The sequence below is a fragment of the Scyliorhinus canicula genome, chromosome 13 (assembly GCF_902713615.1).
Source record: "Scyliorhinus canicula chromosome 13, sScyCan1.1, whole genome shotgun sequence".
In the NCBI taxonomy this organism is placed as follows: Eukaryota; Metazoa; Chordata; class Chondrichthyes; order Carcharhiniformes; family Scyliorhinidae; genus Scyliorhinus; species Scyliorhinus canicula.
The window spans coordinates 125,442,105-125,467,181 of record NC_052158.1 but is presented as its reverse complement, the minus strand read 5'-3'; the positions used below and the strand labels follow the sequence as shown (position 1 = coordinate 125,467,181).

Here is a 25,077-nt window from a genome sequence, read left to right as displayed (position 1 = left end):
TCCGAATTCCTTTCTCCTCCCACCTCTGAAAATTTCCATCCCACTTCCCTGTGGAGAAATCTATGGTTCTTCTGAATCGGCATTTCCCTTGACCCTGCCCCCAACCCGAAGTGTTGGCGAAACTGCCTCCAAATTCTCAACAAAGCTATTACTACCGGACTCCTTGAGTATTTCCCCAGGGCCATCGGGGGTGGCGCTGTTGCTAGCGCCTTCAATATGAGATTTGTGAATTTTGAGAGATAACAATATCTCAGATTCAAAATTGCTCATGTAATTCAGGAATGTCCATTTATTTTTATATTAGAGATTTAAAGTTCTTTACATTTCATTTGAAGGACATGGATACTTACAGACTGATTTTGCTTCAGGAAACTTTCAATCTCCATGTGTATCCGAATCTCCTGTTCAATTTTACTTTTCAAGAGCTGGTTAAAGAAAAGTAAACTTAATGGAATGCAAGAAATTTAAAAATGTTGATTTAGAAATACACCATCAATATATTACTATATTGAAAACAGTTTAAACATTTTAACTATTAGAGTTATCTCATCTCCAAAGCAACATTAAAGATACCCACATTATGTTCACATGAATTCTATGTGCTTTGCTGAGACAGCCAAAAAACATGGGACATTCATACAACAGACATCCCTGCTACCTCTCCAGTTTATTACATATCGTTTCTGTTTATTCCCTACCTGTACCACTGCATCCTACATATCCTTAGATAGATTGATAATGGAGTGGGGTACGGAGTATGGCTTTACTCCATTTGGGGTAAGGGTGGAGAGATCCCTAGCAAGATTAAAAGCAAAACTAATCTGTTAGTTAAGATACTAGAGATGGTAACTGGGTAAGTTGTAAGTTGAAACCAATTATAGTATGATCCTCTTTATCATTTCATGTAAAAGTCAGTATTTTGTTTTTCAAAACATGTCTGGAGTTTGAATTACAGAAAGACGGCTAATTAGGTAGCTCACTGGGTAATTTAGGTGCATTACTGAGCCATATAAAGTAATCTCTTCTCTGAGTTCAGTTGACTGATTTTCAGCCAGGTTAGCTGTCAGGACAGTTTAGCAAAGCTATTGACTTGCTTGCCCTGGGCAAAATTCCAGGTTCTGATGTAATCCTGATTCATCAAACAAAGGAAACCAGCACTCCAGCATCTGCACAAACCTCTCTGTCTCTCCTGGAGGGAGGAAGCAATGCCCCAGGGTCTTTGCATGATGCAGTGGTTGTGACGCTGTACAAGCACAGAGGTGATCGCAACATTTCAACAGATGGGGGCGGCACGGTGGCACAGTGGTTCAATGCTGGCCTTGGATGACTGTGTGGAGTTTGCACTTTCTCCCTCTGTCTGCGTGGGTTTCCCCCGTGTCCTCCAGTTTCCTCCCACAGTCCAAAGATATGCAGGTCAGGTGGATTGATAGAAGTCTACAAAATTGCTCCTTGTCCAAAGGTGTGCTGTTTCGGTGGGGTTACTGGGATAGGGCGGGGGAAGTGGGCTTAGGTAGGTATTCTTTCAGAGGGTGAGTGCAGATTTGATGGGCCACATGACCTCTTTCTGCACTGTAGCAGTTCTATGGTTCTATTAAGGTATCTCCCTGATGAACATCAAGGGGAGGTATCTACCTGTGTTGCCCTTGCCTGGTTCAATGCATCTACTCCGAATTCCAATGTAATTTAAAGATCCACAATTGACATGATCTTCTCAGTCTAGCAGTTGCAAGGATAAGACCATGAACAAAGGAGCACTATATATTGCTTTCATCAATCTTACCAAGGCATTTAGCCATATGAGCATTCAAGCAGCTGGAGAAAATTGGCTGCCTCAAAAACTGCTCAGTGTGATCTCTTTCCATGACAACATGGTGGATAAGGTATGCTATGACAGTGCTGAAAGGAGCTGCGCGCAGCGAGGGGGGCACTGGCATTGCCAAATCTGATCAACTACTACTGGGCGGCTAACATAGCCATGATAAGGAAATGGATGGTGGGTACGGGGTCTATCTGGGAGTGGGTGGATGCGGCTTCGTGCAGGGGCACCAGTTTGGCAGCACTGGTCACGGCTCCCAGCCATGTACTCCACTAGCCGGGTAGTGGGGGCGGCCCTACAGATTTGGCGCCAGTGGAAGAAGCATGTAGGGAAGGTGGGTGCGTCGGTCTAGGCTCCAATTTGTGATAATCATCGATTCGCCCCCGGGAACATGGATGGAGGATTTCGAGCATGGCGGGGGTGAGGAGGGTGGACGATATGTTCCTGGAGGGGAACTTTACGAGTTTGAGGGAGTTGGTGGAGAAAGCTGGGCTGGAAAGCGGAAATGACTTTAGGTACTTATAGGTGTGAGACTTTGTACGCAGACAGGTCCCATCCTTCCCACGCCTCCCGCCAAAAGGGATTCAGGACAGAATAGTTTCTAGAGCAGAAGGAGGAGAGGGTAGATTCTCGGATATTTATAAGGTGCTCATGAAGGGGGAAGAGTCCCAGATGGAGGAGCTGAAACTCAAATGGGAGGAGGAACTCGGCGGGGAGTTGGAGGACGGGGTATGGGCGGAAGCCCTGAGTACAGTAAATTCAACCGCAACATGTGCCAGGCTCATTCCGATTCAGTTTAAGATCGTTCACCGGGCCCACATGACGGTGGCTCGGATGAGAAAATTCTTTAGGACAGAGGATAAGTGCGCTAGATGCGCGGGAGGACCAGCGAACCACATTCACATGTTTTGGGCATGCCCTAAGCTTAGGGGGTACTGGGAGGGATTTGCGGGGGTCATGTCCCAGGTGCTGAAAACGAGGTTGGTGATGAGTTCAGAGGTGGCAATTTTTGGGGTTTCGGAAGACCCGGGAGTCCAGGAGGAGAAAGAGGCCGATGTTCTGGCCTTTGCTTTCCTGATAGCCCGGCAACGAATACTGCTGGCATGGAGGGACTCAAAACCCCCGAATACCGAACTATGGCTTTCGGACATGTCAAGTTTTCTGGGTATGGAAAAAAATCAAGTTCGCCTCGAGGGGATCTGTATTGGGGTTCACCCGAAGGTGGCAACCATTCATCGACTTCTTCGCGGGAGAGTGAACGTCAGCAGGGGGGGGGGGGGGGGGGAGATCAGAGTAGAGTAGAAGGGATAAATAGGTGGGTAGTGTCTATGGGAGAGGAGTGGGTATGTGCATTATGGTTTTGTTGAAGTGCTGGTTTTAAGTTGATGTTTGCATATTTATGTAATCTGTAACTGTTTACAATGCCAAAAAAACTCAATAAAATTGTTTGTTAAAAGAAAACTATTTTCAGATTGGTAAAAGGCTATTTTAATGTAAATATTAAAGCCCAGTTTTTAAATACCCATTTTAAAATAAGGATTTCAGTATTCATAACCTTAGGTCATGACAAAACACATAACTTAAACAGAGGCACAAAGCCTGACACATCCAAAAACTAATTGGAGATAAAAACAAAATTTTTGCTGACAACATGAACAAACTATTGTTCTAATGAACAGATTTCAAAGTTAGTTTCATATTGAGAAATTAACTGTACCAGTAATCAAGATCAAGGTCGAAATAAGTGCCATAGCAATATTGAAGACACCATTGTTCAGAATATTGATAAAGTAAAGTCAGCAGAAAACCAGTAAAAACCAGTCTTGATAACAGCACAAAATCGCATTCCATAGCATACACAAATATTCAAACATGAAATATTCAGAACTTATGTTGCACATTGAGGATTGACAGTTAACCATCAAATCAAATGTATTTGGTTCTCACCCAAACCAATTAGGACGACATAGAGGTGTAGACAGATGGCTTCAGACTGATAAAATTCTCTTTAAACATGAGGGTCCGTACAGCCATTTTTATTCCGGATCACTCTATACTTCGATCTAGCTATTCGCGATCTCTATTTTCATATTTTCACTTTTCCACTCTAACTCTTGAAATTCATGCAAGCTGTTTTGCAAGAAACCATTTCTGTATTATTTTTTACGTTAAATTGTTTTTATAAATTAATTCTCTTTAAGTCCTTTGCTAGCCGGACTTTATTGAGAATAGATTTAAGTTTCTCTCAATTGTAATCAAGTAGAGGCAATAAAAGATTCTTATTTGCATCCAAGACGTTTAACTCAAATTTCTACTGAGTTATAGTGTTGCGAGACTTCACTTGAACCGCATGGTAGATCTCTACACTGTCACTGTGACTAGATAGGACACCACAGTTGTCCTCGGTGACTCCTTGTTATATCTGATAAAGTATAGAGCTTTACCAGTGCCAGTATCTGGAGCATAGAATATACTGGTGTATTGGACATTACAGATGCCAAAATAATTGCTAATAACTATGCCATGGGTTGATCATAATCTGAATTGTTGTTTCACTGTTTTAAAAGTCTTCCAAGTATTTCTAGCCACAAAATGTCAGAGCACTTAAATTTGGTCTCTTTTCATCTCCTGACCTGAACCTCTTCCTGTAGCTTACTCTCCTCATCAGCACATTTCTTTTGTGTCTGGAAGATCTGCAGTTCTGCATTTTTCTTCATGTACTTTCCTTCCATGGCCGTTTTTGCCTTCATCTCTTGCATCTGATCTTTCAGGTGGGCAACCATCTCATTTTTATGCTGGTCAAAAAAAGATAAAAATGCTTCAGTGGTTGCGATTGATTTACATCTCTCCAAATATTGAACATGCTCAATAACCTGAGCAGATATGTTTGTATTTCTGTTTTTACAACTGAAATGAAATGAAATGAAAATCGCTTGTCACGAGTAGGCTTCAATGAAGTTACTGTGAAAAGCCCCTATACAACTATATTATTCCGAAGATAATGGTGACTTTGTGCTCTTAAAAATTTGTTTCAGGTTGCCTGAATTTTCATCCACTCTGTCTGAATAGTGGGCGAAATTCTCCGCGGACCGACGTGACGCCCATTTCCAGCGGGAAAAAGCGGTGCGGATGACTCCGGCGTCAGGGCCTTCTTTTAAGCCGGTAATCTCCGTTCCCGAAAGGGCCAGCAGCGGACTGACGCGATATGCGTCAGTTTCACCCGCTGCGGAAGTGGCGAGTCCCGGCGTTTGTGTGGTGGGGAGAGAGACACCCGGCGTTGGGGGGGTTGGGGGAGGAAGAGAGACCCGGCGTTTGGGGGTGGGGGGAGGAGAAAGAGAGACCCGACGTTTGGGGGGGGGGGGGGGGGGGGAGAAGAGAGAGACTCGGCGTTTGGGGGGGGGAGCAGAAGGGAGAGATCCGGCGTTTGGGGGGGGGGAGCAGAAGGGAGAGATCCGGCGTTTGGGTGGGGGGGGAGGAGAAGGGAGAGACCCGGCGTTTGGGGGGGGGGGGGAGAGGAGAAGAGAGGGGTAGAGGGAGGGAGGGGAGAGGGAGGGAGGGGAGGGGAGAGGGAGGGAGGGGAGGGAGAGGGAGAGAGGGAGGGGAGAGAGGGAGGGAGGGAGGGAGAGAGGGAGGGAGGGAGAGAGGGAGGGAGGGAGTGAGGGAGGGAGGGAGGGAGGGGGCGGTTGCGGCGTTGAGTTGAGAGGAGAGGGGAGAGGGGGGTTACCTGCGTTGATTTGAGGGGGGGGAGGGGGTTGCGGCATTGAGTTGAGAGGAGCGGAGAGGGGGGTTACCTGCGTTTGAGAGGAGAGGGGGAGAGGGGAGGAGAGGGGTGGGTTGCGGCGTTGAGTTGAGAGGAGAGGGGAGAGGGGGCGGTTACCTGTGTTGAGAGGAGAGGGGGGGGTACCGGCGTAAGAGAGGGGGGGGGCGGCGTTGGAGGGGGGGTTGGTGTAGGGGGCAGGCGGCCTGCAGAGGGGGGGGGGCGACGGATGGCCGGGGCCCAGCTGTCACCGTCCGCCCCCTCTGCACGCCGCTGCCCCCCTACCCCAACCCCCCCTCACCACCTACGCCCTCCAACGGTCCCCAAACCCCCCTCACCACCCCTACCCTCCCTCACCACCCCTGCCCCCTCCCAACGCCCTTACCCCCCTCCCCACCACCCCTACCCCCTCCCACTCCACCCCCCCCCTACCCCCCCCTCCCCACCACCCCTACCCCCTACCCACAACCCCTACCCCCCTACCCCCTCCAACGCTTGCCCCCCTCTCTCTCTCAACGCCGCAACCCCCCCCCCTCAACGCCGGTAACCCCCCTCTCTCTCAAAGCCGGTACCCCCCCTCAACGCCGCACCCCCCCAAATGCCGCACCCCCCCAAACGCCGCACCCCCCCAAACGCCGCACCCCCCCCCCCCAAACGCCGCACCCCCCCCAAACGCCCGCACCCCCCCAAACGCCGCACCCCCCCTCCCCCCCCAAACGCCGCACCCCCCCTCCCCCCCAAACGCCGCACCCCCCCCACTAACGCCGCACCCCCCCCACTAACGCCGCACCCCCCCACTAACGCCGCACCCCCCCACTAACGCCGCACCCCCCCACTAACGCCGCACCCCCCCCACTAACGCCGCACCCCCCCCACTAACGCCGCACCACCCCCACTAACGCCGCACCCCCCCCACTAACGCCGCACCCCCCCACTAACGCCGCACCCCCCCCCCACTAACGCCGCACCCCCCCCACTAACGCCGCACCCCCCCACTAACGCCGCACCCCCCCACTAACGCCACACCCCCCCCTAACGCCGCACCCCCCCCTAACGCCGCACCCCCCCACTAACGCCGCACCCCCCCCACTAACGCCGCACCCCCCCCACTAACGCCGCACCCCCCCCACTAACGCCGCACCCCCCCCTACTAACGCCGCACCCCCCCACTAACGCCGCACCCTCCCCACTAACGCCGCACCCTCCCCACTAACGCCGCACCCCCCCCCACTAACGCCGCACCCCCCCCCCACTAACGCCGTTTCAGAGAACAAAGCTGTGTCTTTACATTTTTATCATAAATGCTTCAATTTTCTCAACTGGACTGGCCATGTTTTTAATGCAAAAGGAGATGGATGTAATGTTGCCATTGTCGCCCATTTCATGAATAGGTGCATTGAAGCATGGCGAATCTGGATCTGACCTAAAGACATCATCCTGTCTTCAGAACGTGATGCTTCACCTCCTAGTCCGGAGTGGAAATTACAGAATTTGTGGGAGAAATTTGTTGAAGTGGTGCTATCGGGACTTAACTTAATTCATAGGGGAAACAACTCTGCAGGATGCTCCCCATGAAGTCCGGGTGGCATTCTTCAATTATACTAATGAATGAAGCCATGCAGGTATTAGCCCACAAATCTGCCAGCCTGAGGGAATCAACTTAAGTTTGCATTGTACTTTTTAAAAAAAATTAAAGTACCCAATTTTTTTTAAAAAATTAAGCAATAGCAGAGCCAATTGACCTACCCTACGCATATTTGGATTGTGGGGGTGAGACCCACGCAGACACTGGGAGAATGTGCAAACTCTACATGGACAGTGACCCAGGACCGGGATCAAAGCCGGGTCCTCAGCGCCGTGAGGCAGCAACGCTAACCACTGCATCACCATGCCACCCAAGGTTTGCATTGCACTAATGCAAACAAATTTCTATTGAAACCATTCATAATTTTCAAGATCACCATTGGATCATCCCTCAACATATTCTTTTCTCGAGAAAAGACTTTCGGCCTGTTCAATCTTTTCCAATTATATCATCCTTGTAAATTATTTTGTGTCTTTCCAGGACTCTATAATTTCTGCAACAGAGAACTGTGCATAGTGCTAAGTATAATCCAATCAAGTTTGTATACAACTTCCCTGTTTTAAAATTCGAGCCCTCTAGAAAAGACCCCAAGTACTTTGTTTGCTTTGCTTGTGGCTTTATTAATCTGCATCGCTACCGATAATGACCTGTGTATCTATGTTCTGACATCCTTTGTTTCCCTAACTCTTTTAGATTCTTATTATCCAAGACGTAGGTGGCTTCCTTATTCTTCCTACAAAAATATAGCGTAGCACGGTGGCGCAGTAGTTTGCACATTCTCCCTGTGTCTGCGTGGATCTCACCTCCACAACCCCAAAGATGTGCAGGGTAGGTGGATTTGCCATGCTAAATTGCACGTTTAATTGGAAAAATGTTTTTTAAAATCTCCCTACTAAAAATGCATTTTCTCATCAATATTGAAATTCATTTGCCAATTAAACATTAGCAATTTTGCAAGTTTATTAATGTATTATTGTATTCTGTATCAGTCCTCCTGAGCATTAAATACAGACACTACGAACCCTCCGTCTCCCTAATTTGATGGCTTCACAAAGGTTGAAATTGTACGTCTCACTCTCGAGTTCAGCGTTTGAAGGAGCAGAATTCTGTTGTGAAGAACATAAAAGGCATCAGACAACGAAAAGCTTAGCACCTGTTGTTCAGCCTCTCTTTCTTTTTGTAAATTGAGCAGCTGCTTTTTCAAAACTTTAATTTTTCTTCTGCCTTCCTCCTCCCTGTGAAATAATTTTTTTAAAAGTTTTTACAAAGCTTGCACAACAGGAATAGATAGCAGCATTTATTATTAACTCCAAAAATTACAATGACTCACTGATTAACTTGAATTTGTGAATAAACTTTTTATATTTATAGGAATTATAGTTGCAATACACAGAATATTCAAAAGTGCCTTAGCAATTGCAGTGACATAGAGTTTCTATCTTGTGGTGCTGAATTAGAATGCCAACTTCCACTGTTACTCCAAACCAATTACTTAAGGATCAGTGCTGCCAGTTGACAGGTGGACCATTAGATGGGGTAGCTCTCTGAAAGGATAGATAGAACACACTCACTGCACTTAAGTTGAAGCTACTATCAGATTACTCGGAGCAAAACTGGCAAAAGATGGGACAAGTTCTGCACCTCCCAGAAGTGTCCACATTTCACACCTGAATGCAGTAGCAAGGAATTGGGAAGCAGTACATCTAAAATGGTGAAATTAGGAGATATGTCTTTGATGTAGACCAGTGTTTATTAATAAAATTCTGTACCCTGCTCCTCATCCCTTATTTGACACAATTCACTAACTTACTGTTCTTTTAATTGAAAAGAATGAGGTAAAGTGAGTGAAATACAGCTGAGCAGTACTAGTTCCAGCACACATTTTTTGAAATAATCACCACAGGTAAAAGCTTGTAACACCGTCTGTCCCCGGGGAATCTACATGGTCTGGCGATGCTTTGAACAAATTATTCCCTCAGAGTTTCCAATTAACTGAGTAGTGGGAGGAATTTGGATTAGTGGCTATTCCACTGCAGACTGCATGTTACCTATTGATCAGCTGTATGGTGAGTATAAGTTATTCATATAGATACTCAGTGAGCTGCCCTTTTAAGTAAATACTAAGAGTACCGTGGATGTCAAAGCTGACCTGATGATAACATTTTGCATGTTGATTTTTTTCTTCTTCTCCCATTCGACAACATTCAGTAGAGACATAAATGTTCCAGAATAATTTAGCTCCTGCAAAGTTTCATTGATCACTTCCAAAGCAAATTGCCTATTATCAGAATGAGAACTATTAATAACATGAAAAATAGGAACATAGTGAAGGAGATATCAAGGTACACCAACTTTAAACTAAATCTCGAGTGCACTGATGTCGGTCACTGCCTAAAGGGGAGTAGTTGCCTAATTTTTCCCGCTCCTCTTGAGGGTAACACCCACTTTCTAGTGTGGTAATAGGACTTGGGACTGTTGCAACGATATTACTGTGATCTTTGGTACAATGAATACAATTTCTATTTCTGAAAAAATAAAGAGCACATGTTCTAAAAGCACATGTCAGAGGATCTTACTTTATTTTTAAATCTTCTAATTTGGTAAATTTTCACCATACAAAAGAAAAACAAGAACAACACCAACAATATAAAAAAAACAATGCCCCCAACTCCTTAGGCTCACGAATCGTCCCCAAAGGAACAAATCCTTCCCTAATCCTCCTCTCGATCCATTTCCAAAATCTTGCATCCATTCTACTTCGCTCGAACACATGATTCCTCCTAGTCGGCATTGCCCCCTCCCCGACCCAGCCCTCAGCTTAAAATGCTGTCAAACTGCCTCAAAACACAACGTGTACACCAGAATTGACTTCTTTGTGGTGGGGAAAACGGTGCTTCCAGAGATAGACAAGGTGGAATACTCCGCAATTGTGATATCAGACCACGCCCCACACTACATGGATGTGCGGCTAGAGACGGGAAGGGCCCAGCGCCCCAAATGGAGGTTGGACGGTGCCTTACTAGCTGACAAGGCCTTCAGCGAAAGGATAGCGCGGGCCATAGCGGTGTACACTGAGATCAACCAAACGGGGAGGTCTCACCCTCCACGTTCTGGGAAGCGCTTAAGGCCGTACTAAGAGGGGAAATCATAGCCTACAAAGCGCAAAGAGATAGGGAGGAAAGGGTGGCTAGGCAGAAGCTGGTCGACTCCATACTGGAGGTAGACCATAAATACTCCGAGGCCCCGACCGTAGAACTCCTGGCGGAGAGGAAAGAATTACAAAGGAACTTTGACCTGCTCTCCACCAGGAAAGCAGTACACCAACTCCGCCAGGCACGCGGGGCCCTATACGAACACGGAGACAAAGCCAGCCGCCTGTTGGCCCACCAGCTGAGAAAGCAGGCAGCCAGCAGAGAAATTGCGCAAATCAGAGATACCAGAGGCACGTTGGAAACAGAACCAGAGAGGATTAACAAAACCTTCAAGGCCTTCTACCAAGAGCTGTACACCTCAGAGCCCCCAACGGGGAAGGCTGGGATGAACCGGTTTCTTGACGGACTGGACATACCAGTTGTGGGAGAGGGCAGAAAACGGGATCTGGAAGCACCACTAGCACTGGGAGAGATCATGGACAGCATTAGCTCCATGCAGGCGGGGAAGGCGCGGGACCCGGACGGATTCCCGGCGGACTTCTACAAAAATTTGCGACAGCGCTGGCCCCGCACCTGCGGGAGATGTTCACAGACTCGCTAGCTAGGGGCACATTGCCACCCACGTTAGCACAGGCCTCAATCTCGCTGATACCTAAGAAAGACAAAGACCCAACGGAATGTGGGTCATACAGACCCATATCTCTGCTGAATGCAGACGCCAAAATACTGGCCAAAATCCTAGCCAAGAGGCTAGAAGACTGTGTACCTGAGGTGGTCACAGAGGACCAGACGGGCTTTGTCAAAGGTAGACAGCTTACCGCGAACATCAGGCGCCTGCTGAACGTGATAATGACCCCCTCCGGGGAGAGAACACAAGAGGTGATCGTCTCCCTGGACGCAGAAAAGGCCTTCGACAGAGTCGAGTGGAAATACCTCATAGAGGTACTGGAGCGGTTCGGGCTTGGAACAGGGTTCACCGCTTGGGTAAAGCTCCTGTACAACGCACCCATGGCGAGTGTACAGACCAACAATACCAACTCCCAATACTTCCAGCTGCACAGGGGCACCAGACAAGGATGCCCACTGTCCCCGCTGCTGTTCGCACTAGCAATTGAACCGCTAGCAATCGCGCTCAGGGCAGCAAAAAATTGGAGGGGGATCCGAAGGGGAGGTAGAGAGCACAGAGTCTCACTCTATGCGGATGATCTGCTCCTCTATATCTCGGACCCACAAAGCAGCATGGACGGAATCATCGCGCTCCTGAAAGAGTTTGGAGCCTTCTCGGGCTACAAACTCAACATGAGCAAAAGTGAGATCTTCCCAGTACACCCGCAAGGGGGGGGGGGGGCAGCACTAAAGGGGCTGCCGTTCAATCAAGCCCGACATAAATTCCGCTACCTGGGGATCCAAATAGCCCATGACTGGAAAGGGATCCACAAATGGAACCTCACCAGCCTGACGGAGGAAGTTAAAAAGGACCTGCAAAGATGGAACACACTCCCGCTCTCCCTCCTGCGGGGGAGAGTTCAGACGATCAAAATGAACGTACTGCCCAGGTTCCTCTTCCTGTTAGATCCATTCCGAATCTACATCCCCAAGGCCTTTTTTCAAAGCGCTGGACAACTCATCATGGCGTTCGTATGGGGGGTAAAAATGCTAGGATCCCAAAGAAGGTCTTACAAAAAACAAAAACCAGGGGAGGGCTAGCCCTCCCGAATCTACAATTCTACCCACTGGGCAGCAACAAGCCGATGCGAGTAAGGGGATGGATCCAGGAGCCAGAGGCCTGAGTGGGTGCGTGCGGAGGAGGCCTCCTGCATGGGAACCTCCCTCCGGGCCCTCGCCCCACGGCAGCACTCCCATCCCACCCAAAAAACACTCCAGCAGCCCAGTGGTGACAGCCACCCCTCCAATCCTGGAACCAACTGCGGCAGCAACTTGGCCTGACAAGGTGTCGGGCGGGGCTCCCATCTGCAACAACCATAGGTTCACACCAGCACTGACTGACGCCACCTTCAAAAGGTGGAGGCGGGACGGGGGGGACACTGACAGTCGGGGACCTATACACGGACGACAGGATCGCAACACTGGACGAACTGACAGAGAAGTTTCGGCTAGCTGGGGGGGAGCGAGCTACTGGTACCTGCAGCTCAAAAACTTCTACGAAAGGAGACGGGGACGTACCCACGGCCGCCACGACGGACACTACTGGAGGACCTACTGGACGCAAGTATCCTAGAGAAAGGGAACTGTAGTGACATGTATGACCGACTGGTAGATAGGGACGACACCGTACTGGACGCAACAAGAAGGAAATGGGAGGACGACCTGGGATGGAGATAGGGTGGGGACTCTGGAGCGAAGCACTGCAATAGGGTCAACTCCACCTCCACGTGCGCAAGGCTCAGCCTGACGCAACTAAAAGTGGTACATAGAGCCCACTTAACAAGAACCCGTATGAGTGGGTTCTTCCGGAGGTGGAAGACAGATGTGAACGGTGCCAAAGAGGCCCGGCCAACCACGCCCACATGTTCTGGTCTTGCCCCAGACTCGTGGAGTACCTGGACAGCCTTCTTCGAGGTTATGTCCAAAGTGGTGGGAGTGAGGGTGGAGCCATGCCCGATAGTGGCGGTCTTCGGGGTTTCAGAACAGCCAGATCTATTCCTGGGGAGTGAGGGCGGACGCCCTTGCCTTTGCCTCCTGATCGCCCGCCGTTAGAATCCTGTTTGGCTGGCGGTCAGCAGCACCGCCCAGAGCTGCGGATGGCTGTCCGACCTCTCGGAATCTCTCCAAATGGAGGAAAATCAAAATTTGCCATCCGAGAGGTCGGACGACGGCTTCCACAGAACGTGGGAGCCATTCATGCAACTGTTCCGGGACCTATTTGTGGCCAATGTACAAGAGGAAGAATAGTCGGGGGAAGGTAGCGGAGGGGCTTACAGGTTCGGTACGGGGGTTCGATGGCTAGCTAAGGCCCAAAACCAAACTAAATAAACATGTTGGGGGGTGGGGGGGGGGGGGGGGCGCAGTTACTACTACGAAGATGATTACCTGTAAAGATGTATGTTCATTTTTGCGTGTTGTTTGTTGGTTTTTTTTTTTTTTTTTTTTTTTTTTTTGTTCTTTTTCTCTCCTAACAATTTGTAATTTGTTCAATATAAAATATGAAAACTGAAATTAAAACATTATAAAAAAAAAACTGCCTCAAATCTTCAATGTGGCAACCACCACCGGACTCGCCGAATACCTTCCTGGAGCCATTGGAAGCGGAGCCTCTACGCGTCACGTGCCACCAACCTTCTCTCCAGCGCCCCCCATCACTATAATATAGCTGCCCTCCCCCCGGGTCCACACCTACCTTTCTCATCTGAAACGTTGCCCACCAATACCTGCTAGGTCCATCGAAATCTGTTTGACCACATTCCAACGACCGCAAGTCCCTCTCCCCACCACCCTCCAAACTGCGCCTTCGGAAAAGCGCCATAAAACACAAGAACAATATGATTGTAGCCAACTGTGACTATCAACTAACCAAAAACCCAGCTGTTCCAAAATACAGAACAAGACACAACCAAAAAGAGAGATAAAGGCTAAGCACAGTCCAAATCTCTCAGTCCAAGTCCCAAATCTCAGTCCCATCTCTTATTTCAGTTCAGGTTCTTCGGCCTCACGAACGCCTTCGCCATCTCGCACTGTCTCAAGTAATGTAATAATAATGCGTATGTCACGAGTAGGCTTCAATGGAAGTTACTGTGAAAAGCCCAAGTCGCCACATTTTGGCACCTGTTCGGGGCGGCATGGTACGGGAATTGAACACGCCGCTGCTGGCACTGTTCTGTGTGAACAAGCCAGCGATTTAGCCACTGTGCTAAACCAGCCCCAAGCCTTTGCTTCTCCCAACTCAGGACTTCTCCTTGATGTGAAATTATGGAAGCAAAATTTAACTGCCCTTGGTGGCTTGTTTGTTTTCAGCTTGGGCCTGAGCGACCGATGTTCCCTGTGTAGCTCATATTGGGAGGTTTCTTCCCCCTCCCCCAGCAGCTCTGCCAACATCTTCGCAAAGTACTGGGTCAGTCTCAGGCCCTCACCAGGCCCACGATTCTGCCGCCTCAACTTGTTCTCCGCCTTGGCTCTGAGCCCTTTTAGGTTCCGCGGCTCCTCACCCATCAAGGTGTGCTGCGACAGAGCTTCCTGCACCCCCTTCAACTTCTCACCTTCCCCCCCCCCCCCGTACCTTGGCTGATGTCTTCGACACTGCCGCCTCCAACAGGGCAATCGCCTCCTCCATCCACTCCTTCATTGCAGCCTTTTGCAGCACCTCCATTTGCTTAGTGAACTGCCTCTCGAATTGTTCAGCCATCACTGCGGTCAGTTTCCACTGTGAGGGGAGCAACCCCACCCAGCCATCCAGCCTCCATCTCTTTCCTCCTGCCGGGTTCACCCGTTCACTCGACGGTGAATATTCGTCTCGCCCCCTTCTTTCCAGTGGCTTTCTTCAGGGTCATCAGCATCCCCCACCTTTGTTATGCCTTTCTGCACCAGCTTGTTCAAAAACTGTCCCAAAATTGGGAATTAGAATCCAAAACCAGAGCCTGGAGCAGGGAGCCACCCAACGCGCGACCTCCAGCTACATGCTGTCACCGGAAAGTCCTGAGAGGATCTTACTTTAGTTTATAAAAAACATGCCTTCTCTCTGTTACATGTCTTAACAACCACAGTGGTTGCTTCTCCCCCCACACTACCTTGACTGGACCTCTGATATTGTGTTGATTTTTATAAGTTTCTCTTCAAAGCATAGCAGAGGGAAAATAACTATCAACACCAAAGTGCAAGATGTCCCCTGAATAACCAGACAATGCTAAAAATTAGGTTCTTCTTTATGTTTTCCCAAAACAACAGGACATCCCACTTTTAAAACACCTTAAACACCTTTTACACATACGTGAGAACTATGAGAATGGACTAGAGTGAGAGTAGGTCCGATTAAGGACAGTAGCGGGAGATTGTGTATTGAGGTCTGAAGAGATAGGAGAGGTCTTGAACAAGTATTTTTTCTTCAGTATTTACAAATGAGAGGGGCATATTGTTGGAGAGGACAGCGTGAAGCAGACTGATACAGCTTGAGGAGATACTTGTCAGGAAGGAAGATGTGTTGCGCGTTTTGAAAAACTTGAGGATAGACAAGTCCCCCGGGCCTGACGGGATATATCCAAGGATTCTCTGGGAAGCAAGAAATGAAATTGCAGAGCCGTTGGCAATGATCTTTTCTCCTCGCTGTCAACAGGGGTGGTACCAGAGGTTGGAGAGTGGCGAATGTCGTGCCCCTGTTCAAAAAGGGAATAGGGATAACCCTGGGAATTACAGGCCAGTTAGTCTTACTTCGGTGGTAGGCAAAGTAATGGAAAGGGTACTGAGGGAAGATTTCTGAGCATCTGGAAAGGCATTGCTTGATTAGGGATAGTCAGCACGGATTGTGAGGGTAGGTCTTGCCTTACAAGTCTTATGAATTCTTTGAAGGAGGTGACCAAGCATGTGGATGAAGGTTAAGCAGTGGATGTAGTGTACAGGATTTTAGTAAGGCATTTGATAAGGTTCCCATGGTAGGCTTATGCAGAAAGTAAGGAGGCATGGGATAGTGGGAAATTTTGGCCAGTTGGATAACAACTGGCTAACCGATAGAAGACAGAGAGTTGTGGTGGATGGCAATATTCAGCCTGGAGCCCAGTTATCAGTGGCGTACCGCAGGATCAGTTCTGGGTCCTCTGCTGTTTGTGATTTTCATTAACGACTTGGATGAGGGAGTTGAAGGGTGGGTCAGTAAATTTGCAGATGATACGAAGATTGGTGGAGTTGTGGATAGTGAGGAGGGCTGTTGTCGGCTTTCAAGAGACATAGATAGAATGCAGAGCTGGGCTGAGAAGTGGCAGATGGAGTTAACCCTGACAAGTGTGAGGTTGTCCATTTTGGAAGGACAATCTGAATGCGGAATACAGGGTTAATGGTAGGGTTTTGGCAATTGTGGAGGAGCAGAGAGATCTTGGGGTCTCTGTTCATGTTCTTTGAAAGTGCCACTCAAGTGGATAGAGCTGTGAAGAAGGCCTATGGTGTGCTAGCGTTCATTAGCAGAGGGATTGAATTTTAAGAGCCGTGAGGTGATGATTGCAGCTGTACCAAAACCCTTGGTCAGGCCACATTTGGAGTACTGTGTGCAGTTCTGGTCACCTCATTTTAGGAAGGATGTGGAAGCTTTGGAAAAGGTGCAAAGGAGATTTACCAGGATGTTGCCTGGAATGGAGAGTAGGTCATACGAGGAAAGATTGAGGGTGCTAGGCCTTTTTCTCATTAGAACGGAGAAGGATGAGGGGCGACTTGATAGAGGTTTATAAGATGATCAGGGGAATAGATAGAGTAGACAGTCAGAGACTTTTTCCCCGGGTGGAACACACCATTACAAGGGGACATAAATTTAAGATAAATGGTGGAAGATATAGAGGGGATGTCAGAGGTAGGTTCTTTACCAGAGAGTAGTGGGGGCATGGAATGCACTGCCTGCGGTAGTAGTTGAGTCGGAAAATTTATGGACCTTCAAGCGGCTATTGGATAGGTACTGGATTAGGGTAGAATAAGGGAGTGTAGGTTAACTTCTTAAGGGCAGCACGGTAGCATTGTGGATAGCACAATTGCTTCACAGCTCCAGGGTCCCAAGTTCGATTTCGACTTGGGTCACTGTCTGTGTGGAGTCTGCACATCCTCCCCGTGACTGCGTGGGTTTCCTCCGGGTACTCCGGTTTCCTCCCACAGTCCAAAGATGTGCAGGTTGGGTGGATTGGCCATGACAAATTGTCCAAAATTCTATGATTAACCTAGGACAAAAGTTCGGCGCAACATCGTGGGCCGAAGGGCCTGTTCTGTGCTGTATTTCTCTATCTCTATCTCTAAATGCCACTGGCTTGACAAAGCAGCAAATGAATTTCTGGATTAGCTATACTACCTCAGGAAAGCTTCTGCTTAGAAAGAGTTTGAAGCTAACTCAAGTCTGGGTCCTAGTTATGGAAAGCAATGGTCATTATGAATAAATAATGACAGTATGAATAAAGAATAAACATGATGGAGTACATGTTCAGTTTGTGCAATGGTGTGGTTTTGGAATGGGGCTGGAGGAATAGCACCTGGGGCAACGATCATATACAATATTGGTTAGAATCAAATCCAGGGAGGGAAATTGGATGATCAGGAATTTAGTGGGAATGGGGTCAAAGGAACAGGAATGTCTCATAGATGAGATGAGCTTGGAGAGGGTAGAAAGAAGGCCAGGGCTAGGGCACGAGGCAGACTGAGAAGGGTTTGGATTCATGGGAAAGGAGGAGCAGCAACAAAGGTATCTTAACAGATGGTCTCTATCTCAGAAACAGATATCTGTGTTGGCTGAGGGTACCAAAAAAATACAGAGGAGTGGGTTTAAGGAGCAGTGAATAATAAAGCTACTGTGGTCCCAAATTATCCTGGAGGTGGGACCATATTGGCAGAGTAGAGCGAGACCTGGCAGAGTATAACTAAAATAGATTTGATGATTGCTTTCTAATCCCTGGGTCAATTTGTATTTGGAAATAAAGTAAAAATGGAGTTACAATTGTAAAGGGTTGGGGACAGGGCCATCAATGGTGGACTTCAGTTTTCAGCAAAATAACTGCTATAACCATATGGGGGGAATGGAGAATGAAGGTACAGGTGTATGCTATATGGAGTTTGATAGCACGTTATAACAAATTTGGAGTTATGCTGAAGAAAATAGGATTAACGGAGGGCAAAGGGATTTGGGAGGGTGAAGAAAATAAGGAAGTGGTCAGTGATTAAACCATGCGTGGACATGTGTTTGCTTGATAAAGCTATAACAGGAAAACTAAGGAATCATGTTCATGTAGGAATACAAATCACTTGAGACAAACACTAAATATCTAATTTAATTGTCACAGCCTTAATTCTTTAAACAACGATATTTTTAAAAGCTACATCTTGCAACATGGAAATTCAAGATGGTTCCTGAAGACCATCAGACACCTTTGTGAATTACAAACAATTTTCTGTCTCAAGAGAGCAAAGAGTTGAAATTGGCTTGATGTTTGTCAGACCAGGAGGTAAACAAAATCTTACCAAAACCATAATTGTAAAAAAATGTGAAATTGTCTTTTCAAAGACACCGATGGGAAAAGGATCCAATTGTTTAATTGAATTGTCATAATATTTAATTTGAACCATGATTCAAAACTCATGTGAGCAGCAGCCATCTTTGTTACCTGCTAACAAATATTTTTTTTAAATAGATTTAGTGCACCCAATTATTCTTTTCCAATTTTGGGGCAATTTACTGTGGCCAATCTACCTAGCCTGCACATCTTTGGGTTGTGGGGGCGAAACCCACGCAAACACGGGGAGAATGTACAAACTCGACATGGACAGTGACGCAGAGCCGGGATCGAACCTGGGACGTCGGCGCCATGAGGCTGCAGGGCTAAGCCATTGCGCCACCGTGCTGCCCTGCTAACAGATATTAACAGAATTTCAAACTGACTTGGAGAGAAACATCTTCAAAGGCTTCAAGACTGACTTCCAACAGAGAGGGTTCTGCAAAGAGCCATCTGCCACTGCAGTCAGCTGAGCAACCTAAGTAAATGCAGAAGGAACAAGGACTCTCCTCGAACCTGTTTCTGGCCATGTTTATCTGAGTTCTCAGCCTCTGGCAGATCTAATATAAGAGTCTTTGCTTTTCAAGACCTGACTTTTGGCAAAGGAATGGGGCGCATAGTAGCCGTGGTTAGCACTGTTGCTTCACAGCGCCAGGGTCCCGGGTTCGATTCCGGCTTGGATCACTGTCTGTGCGGAAGGTCATCACGTTTTCCCCCGTGTCTGTGTGGGTCCCTCCCACAATTCTCCCTCTGTGTACCAGAACAGGTGCCAGAGTGTGACTCGGGGATTTTCACAGTAACTTCATTGCAGTGTTAATGTCAGGCTACGTGTGACAATAATAAAGATTATTATATCAAACTCAGAAGCAAGAAAAATCCGGCCATCAACAAAATAGAGACTTAGTTATAATTACCTGTTTTTTGTGTACGTGATAGTTTTGCGAGTCAGTCAAGTGATGGCATCAAGCTTTTTATGTAATTTTCAAAGAAGGTGTGTGGGAAATTAAAATAACTTGCTTCATTTTTAATACATAAAGGTTGCTGCTGAGTATTACTCATCACTATGAGGGTAAGAAAGTACAACCTTCCACTTCAGGGGACCGGCCGTAGGGTGTAGTGGTACTGTTGTTGAGCTACTAATCCAAACACCCAGGGTAATGCTCTGGAGACTCGCCTTCGATCCCACCATGGCAGATGGTTGAATTTGAATTCAATTAAAATTAAAATTAGTGATGACCAATAAACTTATATGGTTCTTGCCGCAATTTCTGTTTATTTTTCAATGCCTGCCGATTTTCCTGCCAAAAGTTTTTTTCAGAGAGATTGAGGGAAGGATTACTTTGTTCATATGGGGAGGGAAGGTGGCCAGAGTTAGAAAGGTGCTGCTACAGAGGGGGAAGGCAGGCAGGGTAGTTTGGGGTCTTCCGAACCTGATGTATTACTACTGGGCAGCGAATGTGGAGAAGGTGGAGCTGGGTCGGAGGGGTTGATTCCACAGCGGGAGTTTGTGCAGGGGGTCAGGATTGAAAGCACTAGCAACATCGCCGCTCCCGAGTGCCCCGAGGAAATACTCAGGAATTCCAGTAATAATAGCTTGTTGAGAATTTGGAGGCAGTTTTGCCAACACTTAGGGTTGGGGGCAGAGTCAAGGGAAATGCCGATTCGGGGGAACCACAGATTTAAGCCAGGGAGTGGGATGGAAATTTCGGAAAATGGGAGGAGAAGGGGATTAAGACACTTAAAAGATTTGTTTCTAGAGGTCGGTTTGCAGGATTGAAGGAGCTGGAAGCGAAAGTATGGGCTGCAGCAGGGGGAAATATTTAGATACATGCAGAGTCGAGACTTTGCCAGAAAAGAAGATACAGAGCTTCCAGTATAGCCGGCTTCCAGATTGCTGGAGGAAGTGCTGACGACAGGGACACTGGAGAAGTGGGTAGTGTCAGCGGTTACGGAGCTATTTTAGAGGAGGAGAAGGCACCACGGAGAGATCAAAGCAAAGTGGGAGGAAGAGTAGGGAGAAGATATGGAGGAGGTGGTTCTGGTGTGAGGTGGCTCCGGAGAGTGAATGCCTCCACCTTGTGCGGCAGGTGGGGCTGATACAGCTGAAGGTGGTATAGAGAGCCAACCTCACGAGGATGAGCCGATTCTTTTGAAGAGTAGAGATGTGTCGGAACGTTGCGGGGGTGGCCCCGCTAATCCAATTCGTATGTTTTGGTCCTGTCCAAAGCTAAAGGATTACTGGAAGGATAAGAAGGTAATTTCTAAAATGGTGCACGTGGAACTGGACCGGGCCCCTGGGAGGCCATATCAGGGTGTCAGACTAGCCAGGGTTGGAAACGGGTGCGGAGGCAGATTGTATAGCCTCGCCTCATTGATCCCCGAAGGCGGATCCTGATAAGTTGGACAGCAATCTCTCCAGCCTGTGCCCTGACGTGGTGGGGGACCTATTGGAATTCTGACTCTGAGAAGGTTAGTTTGAACTGAGGGGAAGGATGGAGGGGTTCTACAATTCATGAGCATATTCATTATGTAGTTTCGAGGAACTGGATAACATCAAACATTTGTTGGGGCGGGTTGGGGGGAGGGAGCTGTGGTGTATAATGGCGACTATGGTGATCCCTAATTTCTTTTGTCATTTGTTTGTGTGAACATGCGGGCTCATGTTGGGTTTGGTGGAGGCTGGGATCGTGTTATGGATATGGGGATTGACATATCTGTTACTGATTATGGTTTATTGGTGGGGGTGACATTTGGGAAAAATGTGAAAAGGAGAATTTTTTTTAAAAATGTAATAAACTCATTCGTGTTCACTAATATCTTTCAGGAAAGGAAATCTGTATTCTTACCTGGCATGGCCTACATGTGACTCCAGGACCCACAGCAATTGGTTGACTCTTAAAATGCTCTCAGGAATGGGGCAATAATGCTGGCTTGGCCCATGAACGAATAAAAAATATATATATATTTGATCATGGGCAATAAAATGAAATTATATATACATTTTGACCTGTCTATTGAATTTGTAGATTAGGATTTGGATTATATAAGACCATAAGACATAGAGCAGAATTATGCCACTCGGCCCATCGGTTGCTCTTGCCATTCATCATGGGCTGATATTTTCTCATCCCCATTCTCCTGCTTCTCCATAACCCCTGATCCCCTTATTAATCAAGATACCTATCTATCTCTGTCTTAAAGATACTCAGTGATTTGACCTCCACAACCTTCTTGCGGCAAAGAGTTCACAGATTCACCATCTCTGGCTGATAAATTCCTCCTCATCTCTGTTTTAAAGAATCGTCCCTTTAGTCTGAGATGGAGTCCTCTGGTTCTAGTTTTTCCTACAAGTGGAACATGGCTCTTCACGTCCACTCTATCCAGGCCTCCACAGTATCCTGTAAATTTCAATAAGATCCCCCCATCCTTTCTAAACTCCACGAGTATAGACCCAGAATCCTCAACTGTTCCTCATACGACAAGTTCTTAATTCTAGGGGTATTTCTTGTGGAACCTCCTCTGGACCCTTCCAAGGCCAACACATCCTTCCCTAGATCAAAACTGCTCAGAATACTCCAAAGGGGTCTGACAAGGCTTATACAGCCTCAGAAGTACATCCCTGTTTTGTATTGTAGCCCTCTTGACCCGAAATGCTAACATTGCATTTGCCTCTTAAACGCCGACTGAACCTGCACGTAACCTTAAGAAGATCGGATATTCGGACTACAAGATTTACATTAAAATGCATTGACACTTAGACGTTATTCTTTGGGATCTCACCTGTCAGCTTGTACTTTTGTCAGATTATCAGCAGTAAGTGGGCTCTGTTTTAGAGATGTTTTCAAGAGCTGAGTGCTCCTCTTCAGATCCCCTGAAGTCTTTTCAATTTGCTCTCCCAGCTCAGCCAGTTTTTCTCTGGAAGCTTTTCCAATCTCCTCCTTCTTATCTGATCGAGAAGATATCAGCTCCTGAAACTTGGTCTCCACATGCTTCTGACTTGTGAGTACCATGTCAATTTCATTTCCTACGATCTGGATATGAAACAAATGTGAGATCTTCCTTTGGAGAGATCAAATGCTGTTGTGCTCAGGTATGCTGAGAACTTCAGAATTTTAAAAAGCATAATTTGTATGAAATAAATGTGATCTTTTTTTGCTTCTAATTAAACAAGCGGTGTTGTTTTGCAGGTGTCTGTTCAAATATCGTAAGAGATTGTAACAACCTAGATTTTAATCATTCTAACACCATAACTTTTCAGACACCGGGACACGCAGGACAGGAACAACATTAAAACCTTGAGTGTATTGACATACAGTGCTGTAATTAACACTTCAACTTATGTGGACAATTTAGATTGATTGTAATTTATATTCTAAGTAAATTTTAAACACAAAAGCCCTGAGAGGGGAATCTAAAGGGTTTAAACTGCTGTAAAGCACACATTCGTGCGTAAGCTTCGGCATAGCTGCCATGTTCACATAGAACATAGAACAGTACAGCACAGTACAGGCCCTTCAGCCCACTATGATGTGCCGACCATTTATCCTAATCGAAGAGCAACCTAACCTACACCCCTTCAATTTACTGCTGTGTGAATTTGGACAATGTATCAAAGGGTTGCTAGCACCTATCAAACTGATCTCAGAGCTCATGTTAATGGTTGTAGGATAGGCTAGAGCTTGTGGGAATCCATAAAATAGTTTGGACTGTCCAAATGTCTACCTCATACCTTGGTTTTGAGATCTATGAACATTTTCTCTTCTTTTCTTTACAGTTAATACTAATGCTCGAGTATACCAGATGGGACAACAATACCTGGACAGCAGAGATTTTGTTGTAAGTTTATTGTCAGTTAATTCTGGTGGCCATCGGTGGGCTTGTTGTGGCGGCATGTAGGGTGTAGTCATACACAAGGTGGCTCCCACCAGGATACTTTATTTTTGTCCTTTTTGCCTGTTTTTTGGGAGGGTTTTCCAGCTAAAACCACCATTTTGATGGAATAAGATTTTCACGCCAAAGATATGCCCAGAAAGTACAGGACAATGAGCCTTGCAAATAAAAATTCATCACTGGATTCGGAAGCCTCCTGAGGTTTTTCGGTTAAGAAAATGGCAAGAAGCCACTACTGCGATTCTGACCACTCCATTGGCAGCAGAGATACTTTCAGGAATCTTGGCAACAGAATTTCAGAATCAGCGGTGGATTGTCTCCAAGGACCTCCACAGATCATTAGAAGAGGTCCTAGCTCCCATTCAGTTGGCACTGCAGAAGACTGATGAGATGGTAAAGATGCATGGCTCGGTGATACAGGGTGTGGAATTGGCTCTCTCAAGGCAGAGCAATCAGATTGGCTCTTTGGAAGCTGAGGTGATAATAATGGCTGGTGTTCATAAAGCACTGAGGGCCAAGGTAAATAATTTGAAGATTTGCTCCAGGAGATAGAATCTTAAAATCATGGCATTGCCGGAGGGAATGGAAGGCTCAAATCCAACGGATTATATCTCAAAGATGTTTGGGAAGATGGTGGGGGAGGGTTGATTGACATTCCCTCCCGAGCTGGAGCCAGTCCATCGGTCACTGGCTAAAAAAGCAGTCAGTGTTTGACAAGGCCAAGGCCACGTTGTACAAGAGTGGAGTTCAATTTCGGGTGGTATACCCTGCACATCTCAGTTACTTTTGATATGAAGGACTATTATTTTGATGGGCCAGAGTGGGCAAGTGCTTTTTGTTATGAAGCATGGGCTGGGCGAGTTAATTGTAATGTTCACAAGGTCTTTGTATGTGTGGGAGGGCACATAGTTATGGGGCTTGTTGGAGTTTCTTGTGCACGTTTTGTATTTTCTTGTTCTTTTGTGGCATGAGTGTTTTTTCTTTGATTATTAAAGTTTGATTTGGGCAGGGGGCTGTGATTATGGTTATTTATTTGTTTCACTCTGGGTGGGGGGGCCATCCTGCTGGCTGAAGAGTTAGCTAACAGGAGCGGATTGGTGGGGGTAACGGCAGCTCCTGCAGTAGTTTTAGATGATGAGCTTTGCGTTTTTGTTTCTTTGGGGTTGGGCAGTTGAGGTGGAGGTTAAGGATCTAAGTTCGCCTTTTTGGTTGTTTGATTGATTATTTGGATGTGGTATTGTTTGCGGGGGGGGGGGGGAGGGGGGGGGAGTGTTTTCTGACGGTGACTACAGTTTTTTCTTTGTTTTTGTCTTGATCTTGGGTGGACCCGGTGCCTTTACTCTAAGTATTTGTTGGATTACCCTGTTTGGTGGAAATGGCTTATTCTGGGTCGGAGGACCGTTGAAAGTCCCCAATTTGGCTGGTCACTTGGAATGTAAGGGGGTGTGAGCTTAAATTGTGTTTTGGACGTGAATGTGAGGTTGGAGACGGGCCGTGCCCAAAGCCCCCCATGGAAACGGTCCTCCTGGCCAATAAGACTTTCTGCAAGAAAATATCACAGGCCTAGACGAGTATGTTACTAATTGTTACCAGATTGGGGTGGTCTCACCCTCCATGTTCTGGGAGGTGCTGAAGGCTGTGATCAGGGTGAAATTATCACTTCTAAAGCACGGAAAGATGAGGAAGAGAGAGTG

At 47.1% G+C, this 25,077-nt stretch overlaps 1 protein-coding gene across 3 annotated transcripts in view; it reads right to left on the bottom strand.

Annotated features, from left to right (window-relative positions):
* iqcg (IQ motif containing G) overlaps window positions 1–25,077 on the bottom strand; it is a 97,946-nt gene that overhangs the window by 37,924 nt on the left and 34,945 nt on the right. For all 3 annotated transcript variants that reach the window (XM_038815922.1, XM_038815923.1, XM_038815921.1), the window contains exons 3-7: window positions 22,274–22,524; window positions 9,308–9,436; window positions 8,312–8,393; window positions 4,450–4,611; window positions 351–425 (exon numbers count right to left, since the gene is read on the bottom strand). In XM_038815922.1, the coding sequence (XP_038671850.1) occupies window positions 351–425; window positions 4,450–4,611; window positions 8,312–8,393; window positions 9,308–9,436; window positions 22,274–22,524 (699 nt within the window). The remainder of the gene's footprint in view (window positions 1–350; window positions 426–4,449; window positions 4,612–8,311; window positions 8,394–9,307; window positions 9,437–22,273; window positions 22,525–25,077) is intronic.